This window comes from Plecotus auritus (genome assembly GCF_963455305.1).
Source record: "Plecotus auritus genome assembly, chromosome: 4".
NCBI classification, from domain to species: domain Eukaryota; kingdom Metazoa; phylum Chordata; class Mammalia; order Chiroptera; family Vespertilionidae; genus Plecotus; species Plecotus auritus.
The window spans coordinates 100,405,218-100,419,729 of NC_137775.1; the positions used below are offsets into that span (position 1 = coordinate 100,405,218).

General features: G+C 59.3%; 1 protein-coding gene across 2 annotated transcripts in view; it reads left to right on the top strand.

The window, feature by feature from the left end:
- The window catches only part of COL11A2 (collagen type XI alpha 2 chain), a 29,181-nt gene extending 20,302 nt beyond the window's left edge, over positions 1–8,879 (top strand). For both annotated transcript variants that reach the window (XM_080665610.1, XM_080665611.1), the window contains exons 44-66: positions 851–904; positions 1,004–1,057; positions 1,226–1,333; positions 1,489–1,542; positions 1,759–1,812; positions 2,029–2,082; positions 2,213–2,266; positions 2,866–2,973; positions 3,286–3,339; positions 3,488–3,541; positions 3,670–3,723; positions 4,177–4,230; positions 4,489–4,596; positions 4,681–4,734; positions 4,878–4,931; positions 5,146–5,253; positions 5,359–5,412; positions 5,666–5,701; positions 5,864–5,917; positions 6,014–6,281; positions 6,815–6,927; positions 7,222–7,428; positions 7,845–8,879. In XM_080665610.1, coding sequence (XP_080521736.1) covers positions 851–904; positions 1,004–1,057; positions 1,226–1,333; positions 1,489–1,542; positions 1,759–1,812; positions 2,029–2,082; positions 2,213–2,266; positions 2,866–2,973; positions 3,286–3,339; positions 3,488–3,541; positions 3,670–3,723; positions 4,177–4,230; positions 4,489–4,596; positions 4,681–4,734; positions 4,878–4,931; positions 5,146–5,253; positions 5,359–5,412; positions 5,666–5,701; positions 5,864–5,917; positions 6,014–6,281; positions 6,815–6,927; positions 7,222–7,428; positions 7,845–7,985 — 1,953 coding nt within the window. In that variant the 3' untranslated portion in view covers positions 7,986–8,879. The remainder of the gene's footprint in view (positions 1–850; positions 905–1,003; positions 1,058–1,225; positions 1,334–1,488; positions 1,543–1,758; positions 1,813–2,028; positions 2,083–2,212; positions 2,267–2,865; positions 2,974–3,285; positions 3,340–3,487; positions 3,542–3,669; positions 3,724–4,176; positions 4,231–4,488; positions 4,597–4,680; positions 4,735–4,877; positions 4,932–5,145; positions 5,254–5,358; positions 5,413–5,665; positions 5,702–5,863; positions 5,918–6,013; positions 6,282–6,814; positions 6,928–7,221; positions 7,429–7,844) is intronic.
- Positions 8,880–14,512: the final 5,633 nt, after the last annotated feature.

Genomic DNA, 14,512 nt, shown 5'->3' on the forward strand with positions numbered 1-14,512 from the left:
CCCCACCCCGCCTCCTACTGTCCCCCCTCCCCGCCTCCTACTGTCCCCCCTCCCCGCCTCCTACTGTCCCTCCACCCCGCCTCCTACTGTCCCCCCACCCTGCCTCCTACTGTCCCCCCTCCCCGCCTCCTACTGTCCCCCTTCCCCGCCTCCTACTGTCCCCCCACCCCACCTCCTACTGTCCCCCCTCCCCGCCTCCTACTGTCCCCCCCCTCCCTGCCTCCTACTGTCCCCCCTCCCCGCCTCCTACTGTCCCCCTTCCCCGCCTCCTACTGTCCCCCCCTCCCTGCCTCCTACTGTCCCCCCTCCCCGCCTCCTACTGTCCCCCTTCCCCGCCTCCTACTGTCCCCCTTCCCCGCCTCCTACTGTCCCCCTTCCCCGCCTCCTACTGTCCCCCCTCCCCGCCTCCTACTGTCCCCCCTGCCCGCCTCCTACTGTCCCCCCCTGCCCGCCTCCTACTGTCCCCCCCTGCCCGCCTCCTACTGTCCCCCTTCCCCGCCTCCTACTGTCCCCCCTCCCCGCCTCCTACTGTCCCCCCCCGCCTCATACTGTCCCCCTTCCCCGCCTCCTACTGTCCCCCCCCGCCTCCTACTGTCCCCCCACCCCGCCTCCTACTGTCCCCCCCCCCGCCTCCTACTGTCCCCCCTCCCCGCCTCCTACTGTACCCCCACCCCACCTCCTACTGTCCCCCCTCCCCGCCTCCTACTGTACCCCCACCCCACCTCCTACTGTCCCCCCTCCCCGCCTCCTACTGTACCCCCACCCCACCTCCTACTGTCCCCCCTCCCCGCCTCCTACTGTTCCCCCTTCCTGTTTCCCTCCCTTAATGTCTCACCTGCCTCTCCTCCAGGGTGAGGTGGGGGACCCTGGACAGAAGGGCACTAAAGGGAACAAAGGCGAACATGTGAGTGTCCATGAGCTTTGAGTTCTGGCCTCTGGCCTTCAGCCTCATTCCCGCCTGGCCTCGCCCTGTCTTGGTGTCTCTGACTCTCCTCTCTCCCAGGGCCCTCCTGGACCCCCTGGACCCATCGGGCCTGTGGGGCAGCCTGGAGCCGCGGTGAGTGACTGACGCCTGCTTGCTCCTGCCAGAGCCCGCAGTTCGGTTGCCTTTGGGGTTGGGGATGGAGGAGGGGACTCTGGGCCTGCTGCCGCCTGGGTGTGGGTTTGTGGATAGAGAACACCTGACTGGTCATCTGTGTCCTTGTCCCTGCCTCCCCCACTTCAGGGAGCAGATGGGGAGCCCGGGGCCCGGGGACCTCAGGGACACTTTGGAGCCAAAGGTGATGAAGGAACGAGGGGATTCAATGGGCCCCCCGGACCCATTGGCCTACAGGTGAGTTGGGGGGTAGAGACAGGGGCTGAGAGTTGGGGTCAGGAGCCCCATTCTGACGAGGAAAGGGAGATGGGGGGCAGGCCTGTGGGGTCTGAGGGAGGGAACTGGGCCTGGGCGGTTTGCTCACCCGGTCTGTGCCCTGTACACCTGCTTAGGGCTTGCCAGGCCCCTCCGGGGAGAAGGGAGAAACAGGAGACATGGGCCCTATGGTGAGTGTGACCCCACCTGGCCCCAGCCCCACCCCTGGTCACCCCCCACCCATCCAGCCCACCCCAGCACCCTGCTCCCTGGCCTGCTGCCCCTCCTCCTCTTCTCTGCCTGGGATCTCTGCCCTGCCCAACCCCCCACATTCCTGTGCAACCCCCCCCCCCCCCCGCTGTGTCCCAAGCTCCCCTGCTAGCTCTGGTGCATCTGTTTTTCTCCAGGGACCACCTGGCCCCCCAGGACCTCGAGGCCCCGCTGGACCCAATGGAGCTGATGTGAGTCCTCTGGCCTCTGGTCCCTTCAGACCAATGTGGCCGGTCCTCTGCCTCCCTTTCCCCCACGATAAACTGGTCTCATCTCAGGCACCACCTCTGGGAAGGCCTCCCACTGCTCCCTGCTGAGACCTCGGGTGGGGGGCCCTCATCCTGGCCCCGCCCCTGGAATGGCAGCTCCTCCTCTGAGCTATGACCCCTATTTCTGTTCTCTTCCAGGGTCCTCAAGGTCCCCCAGGAGGTGTTGGGAACCTGGGTCCCCCTGGAGAGAAGGTAACTAGGAAGGGCAAATGGCCTGGGCCTGGAGTCTGCCAACTTTGGTTGGGGGTCAGGAGAGAGGGAGGTGTGGGGACTATCAGGAGTTTGGGGGGGAAGGAGGATTTTGACCCCAGTCTCCTTGCAGGGGGAGCCAGGAGAGTCAGGATCCCCCGGGGTCCAGGGTGAGCCAGGCGCCAAGGTGAGTGATGGCTTTGAGGTATCATTCCCCATCCCCTTCACCCCCTCAACCCACCCCCCTTTCCCCATCCCCTTCACCCCCTCAACCCATCCCCTTTCCCCATCCCCTTCACCCCCTCAACCCACCCCCCTTTCCCCATCCCCTTCACCCCCTCAACCCACCCCCCTTTCCCCATCCCCTTCACCCCCTCAACCCACCCCCCTTTCCCCATCCCCTTCACCCCCTCAACCCACCCCCCTTTCCCCATCCCCTTCACCCCCTCAACCCACCCCCCTTTCCCCATCCCCTTCACCCCCTCAACCCACCCCTCTTTCCCCATCCCCTTCACCCCCTCAATCCACCCCCCTTTCCCCATGACCGGCTCCACGGCAGGAGTCGGTGCCCCAGCCTTCTCCATGGGACCTGTCCCTGGGTCTCTGCGAGCCCTGCCCCCCTTTCCTGGACAGGAAGGGCTGAGGACCACCATGGGCTTGCCTTTCTGGGTGCCTCCTTCCGTCATGGAGGGCCTGGGGGGGCTGAAAGCGTCTTGGAAGCAGGGGCTGCATCCTTGACCTTCAAGATCCTCTTGGGACCATTTGTACCCGCCACTCATCCTCCAGGGTCCACGCGGGGAGCGTGGGGAGAAAGGAGAGTCCGGGCAGCCGGGAGAGGCGGGACCACCAGGGCCTAAAGGCCCCACCGGGGATGATGGCCCCAAAGGGAACCCTGTGAGTTGGGGGAGGGGCTGAGAGGAGGGTCCTGTGACTGGGAGGCCTGGAATGTGTGTGAGGATTGGAGTGTGGGGAGCCCAAGTGTGGGGCTACCTGGGAGGAAGGCTCTGGGAATAAGGTCCCCTGGGGAGGTTGTGGGTCTAGAGCGAGACCCCACAGAGCGAGAGAACATGCGAGCCGGCCTCTAATTAACACCGGGAAGCATGGGAGGCATGGAGGCTGGGGACGGGGCTGTGCCCACGGGGTCTGCTTTGGCTCTGGGTGGGCTAGGCGGTTGCGAGCCTGCCTTTTGTCCTCCCTCTGCGTTAGGGCCCTGTTGGCTTTCCTGGTGACCCTGGCCCTCCTGGAGAAGGTGGCCCTCGCGTGAGTCTTGGCCAGTGCGGGGACGGACAAAGGCCTCTGGCTGCTGGGCTTGGGGTGTGGCCGGGTGGCTGGAAGGAGGGGAGGGTCAGCAGTGTTCAGGTGATCCCAGCCAGTCTGGGCCCCCTGTGACCTGGCTTCCTCCCTGCAGGGCCAGGATGGTGCGAAGGGTGACCGTGGAGAGGACGGCGAGCCAGGGCAGCCAGTGAGTGACCAGTGCCCCCCCCTCCCCTGAGCCCAAGCCTTCAGACCACTGCTCCTCTTCTGTGGCCCCTCCTGAGGGCCCCTGGTTGGAAGCTAAACCCTTGCCCATCCTTATTCCTCCCTCCTTAGGGGTCCCCTGGTCCCACCGGGGAGAATGGACCCCCCGGGCCACTTGGAAAGCGGGTAAGTGAGGTGGACACCTGGGGGGACACCTGGGGTCTTCAGGGGCGCCCTTGAATGGTGGGCGGATGACAGGGCGACAGCAGGTGGTCTGGCAGGGAGATGCTGTGTGTGGGTTGTCCTGGGTGGGTGTGTATGTGCTGGAGCACGTGTGTTTATAAGTGCTGTGCATATTTGGGTATGTTTGTTTCTGGGGTTTTGTATGTAAGTTCTTGCCAGGGGTGTGGTGTGTACCCACCAATCAGAATAGACAGGGAAGGGCTGGCTTCCTGGCCCCTGCTGGGCGGGGCTCACCCTTCAGCTGCTGGGGCAGGAGGTGGGCGTGGCTCTTCACCAGATGCTCAGGGCCACTCGTACTTTCACACCTGGCACAGCTGCGCAGGTCCCCCCCCACCCCCCCCGCCCCCATGATGGGCCTCTGTGCCCTCATCCGCACCTTCCTGCCTCCACCTGCAGGGTCCTGTTGGCATGCCTGGCCCTGAGGGACGACAAGGAGAGAAGGGAGCCAAGGTGGGAGAGGCCACCCTGGATGCTGGAACGTTCCCTCCATCTTCCCGCTCCTTTGCTTCTCAGAGTCCTCTGTCCACCTCTACCTTCACAGCCACCCCCCCCTTCAGCTGAGCCCCTTGTGGGAAGGGGGTTCCCACTACTTGCTCCTGCCCCCGGGGCTCCTGGGGCTTAGACCTATTTCCTGCATCACCCTATCTACCTTGGACTCCCTGCCCCCCCTTCCCGCCCCTTAGAACACGTTCCTTGTGTGCGTTTCAGGGGGATCCTGGTGCTATGGGTGCCCCGGGAAAGACAGGCCCAGTGGGTCCCGCAGGCCCAGCAGGAAAACCTGGTCCCGATGGTCTGAGGGGGCTCCCGGGCTCAGTGGTGAGTCTGGAGGGAAAGGCTGGGCTGGGGGTGCCATGGGAGGGGACACTCTGCCTGACCTCTGGGGTCTCCTCAAATCTGTAGGGCCAGCAAGGTCGTCCTGGGGCCACAGGTCAGGCTGGGCCCCCAGGTCCTGTGGTGAGTGACTGGCCTGGGTGGGGTGAGTGGGGGCGGGGGCGCCTGGGCAGGGGGTGTGGAGCTGAAACCCTGGAGGAAGCAGGAAGTGGTGGGGGCTTGGTTTCACCTCTCCCTGGAAAGAGTGACTTTCTCTCTCCCCACAGGGACCCCCAGGGCTCCCTGGCCTCCGTGGTGATGCTGGGGCCAAGGGAGAGAAGGTGAGTGACAGACAAGTGGCCAGATGTCTCCCCTCCCCCCACACCGGCCCTCACCCCTAGAGGTGGGACCTGAGTTCCCTGCTTTGCTCTGGCCTCCAGCACCGGGCCTTCGGGCCTTAGCGAGGGCTCTTCACAGCCCTGGCTTCTGGGCTCTGAGCGTGGTCCCCAGCACCTGTCTCCTTTGCTTCTCCCTGACCACCGTCCTCTTCTCCAGGGCCACCCAGGTCTCATTGGGCTGATCGGGCCCCCTGGGGAGCAGGGAGAGAAGGGAGACCGGGGGCTTCCTGGCCCTCAGGGCTCCGCTGGACAGAAGGGGGAGACGGTGAGGAGAGGGCGCCGTCCTTGCGGGATGAGGTGGAGATTCCCGTCGGGGGTGGGCTGGGGCGTGGGGAGGAGAACCCAGGTGAATGAGGCCCCCCTTCCCTAGGGCATCCCCGGAGCCTCTGGCCCCATTGGTCCTGGAGGGCCCCCTGGCCTCACTGTGAGTACCATCTGTTCCTCCCCGAAACCCTACCCAATGGCTTCCATGGCAATGCCAGCCTAACAGGCACAGGCCTGTTTCCCCAGCGTGTCCTTACCCCGCAGTGTCTCCTCCCCTTCCCAGGTCTCCTGCCCCCAGGTTCCTCACGCCCTCCTGTAATCCCCCTGCCCGGTGGACTCCTGGCCTTGCCTCTCCATTCCTGCGTCCTGACCTTCCCTGTGTGACGGTCTCTTTCTTGTTTCTCATTTCACAGGGACCCGCTGGCCCCAAGGGAGCCAAAGGAGCCACAGTGAGTGAACCTGGCCCTGACCTGCCCGCCCCCACGCTGGACTTGGCACTGTCTCTCCAGAGCAGTGTTCCCCCCAGGGGAGCCCCTCACTCCCAGCCTGGATACTGAGTTGACCCCACTGTGACCTTGACCCCTCCATGACCTCGTTTACTCCTTTGGCAGGGCCCAGCAGGACCCAAGGGAGAGAAGGGCATCCAGGGCCCTCCGGGACACCCGGTGAGTTAGGAGGCCTGGCCCGCTTCCCTGGCGTCCCTCCCTGTCCTGCACCTTCTCTGCTTCACCCCCACCCTCTCCATCTGTCCCTCTATCCAGGGCCCCCCAGGCGAGGTGATCCAGCCCCTGCCCATCCAGATGCCCAAGAAGACTCGGCGCTCAGTGGATGGAAGCCGCCTGATGCAGGAAGATGAGGCCGTGCCGACTGGGGGGGCCCCGGGCAGTCCTGGGGGGCTGGAGGAGATCTTTGGCTCCCTGGACTCCCTGCGGGAGGAGATTGAACAGATGAGGCGACCAACAGGGACCCAGGACAGCCCTGGTCGCACCTGCCAGGACCTGAAGCTCTGCCACCCAGAGCTGCCGGATGGTCAGTGTCAGCCCCAGGGCACACAGCAAGACGAACAGCCGCCTGGGCGTGACGAGCAGAGTGGTGTTGCCAGAGTCAGGGACGGTGTTGGGTGGGGGTGAGGGGACTGGAACAGTGGCTACCTACCAGCACCAGAAACGAACATGGTCCTGCCAGTGTGCAGCAGCTGCTGCCAGCCCACCGTCTGCAGGAATAGATAGAACACGTGTGCACAGGGCCTGCGTTCACACAGCCGGACACGTGTGCAAACCTACAGCCACACAGGCATGCAAACCTATAGCCAACACATGTGCAAACCTACAGCCAACACATGTGCAAACCTACAGCCTCACACTCATTGTGATCAGGAGCCTGGGGATGCTGCTGGCGGGGTGTCAGGGATGGGGGGCTGTGAGGGAAACTGAAGTGCAGGACTGTGCTAGGGGCTCTGGTGGGAGAGCAGGGGCTGGAGGCTGGGAGCGTGTAGGGAGGGCTGGGGGATGGGGATGTGGTGCAAAGAGCATCTTGGGTCTGAGCTGCCCGCTCCCCCACAGGAGAATACTGGGTGGACCCCAACCAGGGCTGCGCCCGCGATGCTTTCCGGGTGTTCTGCAACTTCACTGCGGGCGGGGAGACCTGTGTGCTGCCCCGGGATGATGTCACACAGGTGCGGCTGGCCCGGCACCCTCCCTGTGTGTGGGGTGGTTCTGGGTTTATGTGACAAGTTTCCCGGCGTCGCCCTGCAGAAGACTGGCCCCTCTCCATTCCTGCGCCTTCCTCCTTCCTCCTCACCAGCCCCCGTGCTCACCACCCCCGCAACCCAAGGCAGACATTGGCCTGTCCTGCACCCCAGTCTTCTGGCTCCCACTCAGGCATTTCTCTCAGCCCCCTCTCCTATTCCCTGCCTATGCCCCGGCCCAGCCATCCTCTTCTGGCCTTGACCGCAGCCCCTCTCTTCCAGTTCTCCTACGTGGACTCGGAGGGCTCCCCTGTAGGTGTGGTCCAGCTCACCTTCCTGCGGCTGCTCAGTGTCTCCGCCCACCAGGACGTCTCCTACCCGTGCTCTGGGCTGGCCCGCGACGGCCCCCTGAAGCTCAGGGGGGCCAACGAGGATGAGCTGAGCCCTGACACCAGCCCCTACGTCAAGGAATTCAGAGCCGGCTGTCAGGTGGGAAGGGAAGCGGGAAGAGCTCAGGTGGGGTGTGGGGTGGGAAGGATGGAAATGGGGTTCACCTGTGTGCAGACAGCAGCATCACCAGGTGGCCCAGCAGAGACACAGGGGTGGGCAACACCCCCACAGGGTCACACAGGTACATGCACATGTGAATCATGCCAGCTAATATCACCCCCCCCCCACACACACACATACACACATCCCTGTGGAGCAGCACAGACTCAATCACCACCACAGGCCGCAATCTCAAAGACCCCCGCTCCCCGCCCCCGACACACTTAGGCACATACACCTCCCTGCCTTTCCAGTCATGGGATGCGCTGGGGGAATCACCTCTCACCGTGCTCAGAGGAGAGGCCAGCCTGGGCTGTGCCCTCCACCCAGCTCACCCCTCCTGTCTCCCCCTCCAGACACAGCAAGGCCGGACGGTGCTGGAGGTGCGGACCCCTGTGCTGGAGCAGCTGCCAGTGCTGGACGCCTCCTTCTCAGACCTGGGGGGCCCCCCGAGGCGGGGTGGGGTGCTGCTGGGGCCTGTCTGCTTCATGGGCTAGGACTTCTCTGAATCCGTCAGTCGAAACCAGGCCCCTGGGGCCCCACTGCATCAGCTCCCGGCCACCTCCCAAGAGGGCTTCTCACCAGCTGGGGCCCTGGGTCAGGGCACGGAGAGCTCCCATCAGGGGCAGACCAGGGGAGGGGGAGCGGTGCCAGGCCGCCCCGGGGAGGGGTGGCATCTGGGGCTCAGGGCCCCCCACCTGGAGCCTGTGACCTGTTAGACAGCTGACACACTTATTTAAAACTCACCTCCCAATCACCCCAAACAAGAGGAAGAGAAGAGAAAGGACACTGTGTATTTTGTATTTAAAAGTAATTATATTAATTATTTAAAGAGTGGAAAACTGAATACAACAAAGATAGAGATGTCAACCAGATCAGCGGACCTGGGACAGGGCTCTGCAGGGATGACCCTGGTCCCGTCCTTGCCTCAGGGCTTCCCCAGTGACTCAAACCCCACTCCTGCCCAGCCCCCGTAGCACCCACTGTGAACATTGGAATACACGTCTCTTGCCTCAGGGCTCTCTCATCTCCACTTACTGGGTGTTTGGCTCCCGACCCACACACTTGCTCTCCTTCACCTGGCCTGGGCCTGGCGGAAATGGCTGCTACTTGGGGGGAACGGGATAGTGAGGGGGTGTGCAGGGCCTGGATGCACGGACTGCTGAAGCATCAAATCTACATCAGCTGGGCAGTCACCAGGCCCTGAGCCCCTGAGGATCCCCATGGCCATCCTGGCCCATCTCCCCTGGGGACCCCTCCCTTCCCTGATCCTGCAGTTGAAGGGATAATGTGCGGCCATGGATGGAAGGGCCTCCCAGGACCTTGTCTAGCCCTATACCCAGCGTCCGTTCTGACTGATGGTTAAAAAATGTGATTGTTTCCTCCTAGGGTGTATGTGTGATGCTGTGCTGTTACTTCTATCCCTGCAAACCCCTATCCAACCCCCATTCTTCCGGGCTCAGCTGTAGCCAGAAATGGATGGCTTAACCCCTGTTCCCTGGAGGGCCTGTCCAGCTGGGTGTCACAAGTGGGTCCCCGGTTACATCTGACACCCGTGCTGGCCTGATTCTGGGGAAAGTGTGTCTCAAACTCCCCGTCTCCCTCTTTAGGGACTTCAGGCCAGGAAGGAGCCTTAGGTGGCCAATGGGGAGACTGAGGCTCATCTCCATAACAACGTTCCCGCACCTGTAGCTCTGGGCCTCCCCCGGCTCCCCCAGGCTCGCCACCTCCGTCCTAAAAAGGCGGGGCGGCGGCCCGCGTTGTGCCGCAGCCCCGGTTGCGTCTCCGTCTTTCCTGGCTCCGCCCGGTGTCAGGATGCGCAGTCCCGGTCTCCTCCCACCTGGGGCCGTCCCGCCTTCCCCCTCCGCCCCGCCTCGGGCTCACTCTGCAGGCAGCTCGGCGCGGTCTGTCCAGGACCTGGCCGGTCCCTCTAGCGGGCCTCCCGCCTCCCACGGGGCTTCCTGCCAAGCACCGCGCTTCCTGGCTCCCGCCCATCTGGCGGATTCCAACGTATTCCAGGACCTCGGCCCAGTCACCCCTTCCGCGCCGGATGGCTGGCTGCGGGGCTGGAGGGAAGGGTGTGCGCGGGTGCCGCGGGTGCGTTCTGGGTTCACGTCTGCACCCGGAGGAGCCCCCCTCGCCCCACGCACACACCCCTACTTCTTCCTCCCGCGGACCTCCGACGGCACCGCCTGGATCGACCTGATCCCAAGGACAAAACCCCAAACCCTGAGTGCAGGAGCTAACTCCTTCTCCGGGCAAAGCTCTCCCGGCGGGTAGGAGGTGGTCGGTGGGGGTGAGGTGGGGAGGGGTGTGTGTGTTTAGAAATCTGCGCAGAAAAACCCGTCGCAGGCGAAAACCCCTCCGCGCCCGCCGCTCCAGCGCCGCGCGTCTCTCCGCCTCTGCTGCCCCCTGGTGCCAGCGCCCCAGACCTTCGCCCGCTAAAGGGTCCGCGGAAAGGTTCCGGCCCCCAAGACGTCCACAAACCTCTACCCTCCTTCGTCACCCACTGATCCCTCATTCCCACTCCGCCCAACCTAGGAGGGGACGGATGGGAGGGAAGCCCCGGATCTCGTCTATTTGGGGTCAGGACGGGGTTTTGGGGACCCCCCCACGCCCTCCATCTCAATCTCCAATCCTGACAACCCACCTTCCTTCCCAGGCTTCCGCTGAAGAAATGTTCAGACCTAAGTCCCCACTCTCCTCGCCTGCACCCCGGCTCCCCCCGGCACGCCCTGCAGAGCGAAGGCTTCTCAGCTTCTCTCTGCGATTGGAGCCAAACCCACGGAGGTCGTCCCTGGAGCGCAAAGGCGCGAGTCCCCAAAGATCACTTTAGGTCTGATGCTCTGAGCTCAGAGGGCTTTTCTCCGCGGACACAATGCCACACAGTCGCTCAGATAACCTTTATACACGGCGTTAGGCGTTAGGTCCCCCGGCCAATCCACAAACGCCTAGTTTAGAGCGATTCTGTGCCAGGAGCCGCGGAGGATGCCGGAACCACAGCCCTCTCTTTGCAGCAGGACTTCTCCCGCGGGGCAAGCTGGGGCGCCCGAGGGAAAGATGAGAGGAGTGTGAGGGCTGGGCTGCAGAGCTGGGGTTTGGGGTGGGGCTGGCGTGTTAGTGCAGATTCCCTGGCACTTGGACATGTGGGACTGGCAGTGGCTCTAGTGGCTTCTGGGGACATAAAGGAGAGAGAGGCCGAGACCTTGAGGATCTGGGGTTTGATTGGGTCAGAATATAAACTCCTGTAGGAGGGCCTGGGTTCTTGACTGCCTCTTAAGGGAGTTTAACTTGAACCCAACAAGGAAGAGGGAGTCCTCGATGGTGTTTGAAAAGGTGAGGGAGCTGATGGAGCTGTGTGCTACCAAGGCCCACTCAGGGTGGAGGAGGGTGGAGGAGCTGCAGGAAGCCACAGAGCCAGCAGGGTGGGGGATGGGTCCTCTAGTCTGTGACGCCCTGGAGCTACTTCTCAGACTTGGGCTGGTATTTTTGGCCTCTGTGACTTATGGTCAAAAACAACTTGTAACATTTGGACCACTTAGATCACTGTACCTGGGAACACTGCATATCCCAGAAGGCCCTGGGCTACCTATCCCGTCCTCCCCTCCTTTGGCCACGCTCTATGCTGGATTTGCAGTTTCTGAATGGTCAGGTCAGGGGTGGGGTGGAGAAGAGACAGGGAAGGGAGTGGGTCAAAGCAAGGCTCTAGCTGCCTCAGAAGTTCCTGTGTGGTAGGGGTGCTGCAGTTGCCCTGGGTGCTTGCCCTCCCCTCGCCTTTGTTATCTTTTTCTCATCTCCCGGGTAGTTTCGTGGGAACTGGCATTGCCAGCAGAGTGCCAGCTTGTGGGGAAGACCTGTCCCTTCATTCATATTATTGAATGAAGACCGGGGACACCTATAGGGGCACCTCCTTTACGGCTACCCCCAAACAGCCAGATGAGTCAGCCTCAGTGAGAGCCAGCCACCACACCACCTTCCCTCAGGTGGCTGGACCTCAGCAATCCATTTTGTTCACTTTGTTCTGCCTCTTTCTATTAGCACATCTTGCTTCCACACTGAAGTATTTTGATTCCCAATAAATAAATGGGCGGTTTTCCAAAGCATAACAGGTCAAAGCCACGTGGGATACTACGGCATCTGGAGCAAATGTCACGTCCCAGGTCTCACCACTGCATCTGTAAGAGCTTGGATTCCACAGAGACTCAGGCCAAAGTGTGTGGCTCCTGGCTCTGTATTCCTGTGTGTGCACGGCTCCACAGGGCCTGGGCTAATTCTTCTCACTGAGTAAGGTATACCTATATTACTCGTGCTATTAGAGATTTCTTATAACTCTGCAACTTTCCACTTGTGGCTATTTTTATGAATACCTCAAGATTTTTCTTACTTTTCAAAATTAAAAATATATAGAAACAAACAAATAAAAACTAAAAACTAAGAAACATGTTTCGGAGATATTAGGGTTTGGAAAAAGATGGGAGGCGGTGCCATGTTTAATTGGAGTCAGACAGCAAAGCTGCAGAGGCAGACGGCTTGGCTGAGGAGACCTGGGGCCGACGGTGGCTCTGGCAGTGGCACACACAGCGGCTGGCAGGAGATCTCTCTGTATTCCCAGTAAGGGCTTCTCCTTCATTTAGCTTCCAGTGGTGCTCTCCTTCTAACTGGGCTGCTTAATCTGAGCATCAGTTTTCTCATTTGTAGAATATAAGGGACTAGTTCCCGCTTAATGACACCTTTGCCCTGGAAAGACAAGGGCGGAACTGCCACGCTGCCCTGGTTACCGTGACACGCTGGCACCCGGGCCAGAGCGCCCCTTACCTCCTGATCTCAGAGCTGTCAGCACCCCATGCTTTTTGAGTTTTTGTTACAAACAGCTGTTTGTAATCTGTTTTGTTACAGATTTTTGTTACAAAAATCTGATTCAGAACAGTTTAAGTTCCAAAGGGAATTTATTATGAAATATTGGGGTACTTAGGATTTGAAGGAAGGGTTGACTCTATTGGGAAAAGCAAAGACAGTTCTGGGACCTCATGACTTCTTCATAGACTTTTCCCGGAGCAGGGCCACGACCACCACCCGGCTGATCTCTGTCTCTGGGCGCCAAGGCTCAGATTCCTTGAGGCCCAATTAGCTGTTGGGTCAGCTGTCTCCCTGAGAACCCATGAACCCACTTTCCATGGTTGGGGGCCCAGTGAAATATATGTATATATCCAGTATATATGAAGCATGGGGGAGGGGTAGAGAAGTGTTGGGGGCATAAGGTGGAATTACTGAGATACACCAAGAGATGTCTGCGTCTTTCCCCTCTCTATGCATTTGACCAGCATGCTCCAGCCAGCCTCTTCATGACCACACTTGCACTCCCCCACCCACTTCCTCCCCAGGGGGCACCCCAAAGTCATGTCCAGCATTGTAGCCACGATGTCATGGGCTCTCTGTCTTTGAAGTCAGCACCTCTACTAGTTTATCATTTGCTGCTTTGCTCTTCAGTACGTGAATGTCCATGACCCTCATGTCCAGGGATGCATTCTGACTTCCGTGGGCCCTAGGCATTTTTGTCCTTTCTGGACACTTCCCTAAAAAAACTCAAAAGTATGTTTTATGACTGTGTTGGTATACAGATAATATTATAAATTAAGATATTTTCTTCAACCTAAAAGTTTATTTTGTATTTTAAAAGAAATGTAAACATTTTCATGAACCCCCAAAATATTGTGGGTCCTATGCATGGTGTCTACTATGCCTAATAGATAAGTGGACCCTGATTGTGTCTTTGTGGAAGGTTTTGTACTTTATTAATAAAAACCCCTTTTCCTGTTTACTGGGTTTGTCTTGATCAGCGATTTTCAACTGGTGTGCCACAAGAATTTTTAAAACATGCAGCACCCGACTATACAGGGGCACTGACCTCTTTCCCCTTAGGTTGTCAAGTAAGAAAATGACAACAGCCAACACAATAGCCATCCAATGGGAATGAATCAAAATCATGTCGGTGGCATGGTGCTGCCACAGCCTCCACATTTGGCCACATCTGTTTTGATCCATGTCCTTGTGTATGCCTACCTGTTACTCCAACCCTTCCATTAAGAATGTTGGCGTATTCCCAAAGTGTTGACAAGTTCCCTTCTTGTTTGTTCCAAATCCAGATCCCACTGTTGGCCTCTAGGGGGAGATAGGACCTATTTAATACTCTCCCATTTTAAAGAACATTTTAGCCGTGGTTCCGTGGTTGAGCATCGACCTATGAACCAGGATGTCGCAGTTCGATGAAATGACAGAAGCAAATATGACTTCTGTCTTGGTCTTAAATATTAATTAAAATGGTTAACAAAAATCCTAATGAACTTATTCTAAACCAGGCCTATGTCTGAAAAACAGATATACACATATCTTTGACCTTTTGAAACTGGAGATGTACTTCCCACTGACTGACTCAGAAGGAGTTTAAGGTGATCTGATGAACACAGAGTTATGGGATGTCTGCTCCCATAAGCTGATGCAAACAACAATATAAAAAATAACTATAACATGTTATGCTCTTATGCCTGTTATTTATAATCCTGATCTTATGGTGATAGTTAAACTTGGAAAACATTCTCAGTCATTGACATGCTTTGTCCTGTATGAATTTTAGTAGCAGATGCAGGCTCAGCCCTGGCTGGTGTGGCTCAGTTCGTTGAGCGACCTCCCGTGCACCACAAGGTCGCCAGTTTGATTCCCTGTCAGGGCACGTGCCCAGGTTGCAGTTTCCATCCTTGGTTGGGGTGTATACGGGAGGCAACTGTTCAATGTATCGCTCTCACATCGACATTTCTCTCCCTCTCCCTTCCCCTCTCTCTAAAAACATCAATAAAAGTTATTTTTTAAAAAAAATTCAGGCTCAGCATCGGTTCCACCTGGGATCACTAGGAGTAATGGTTCCACGCCTCCCTGGTAAGAGTACAACATGAACGTGGGTACAACAATGAAATCAGTCTTCAGGAGGTCTGCTATCAGTTGTCCTCCTATTCAATAAGAAGAATTGATT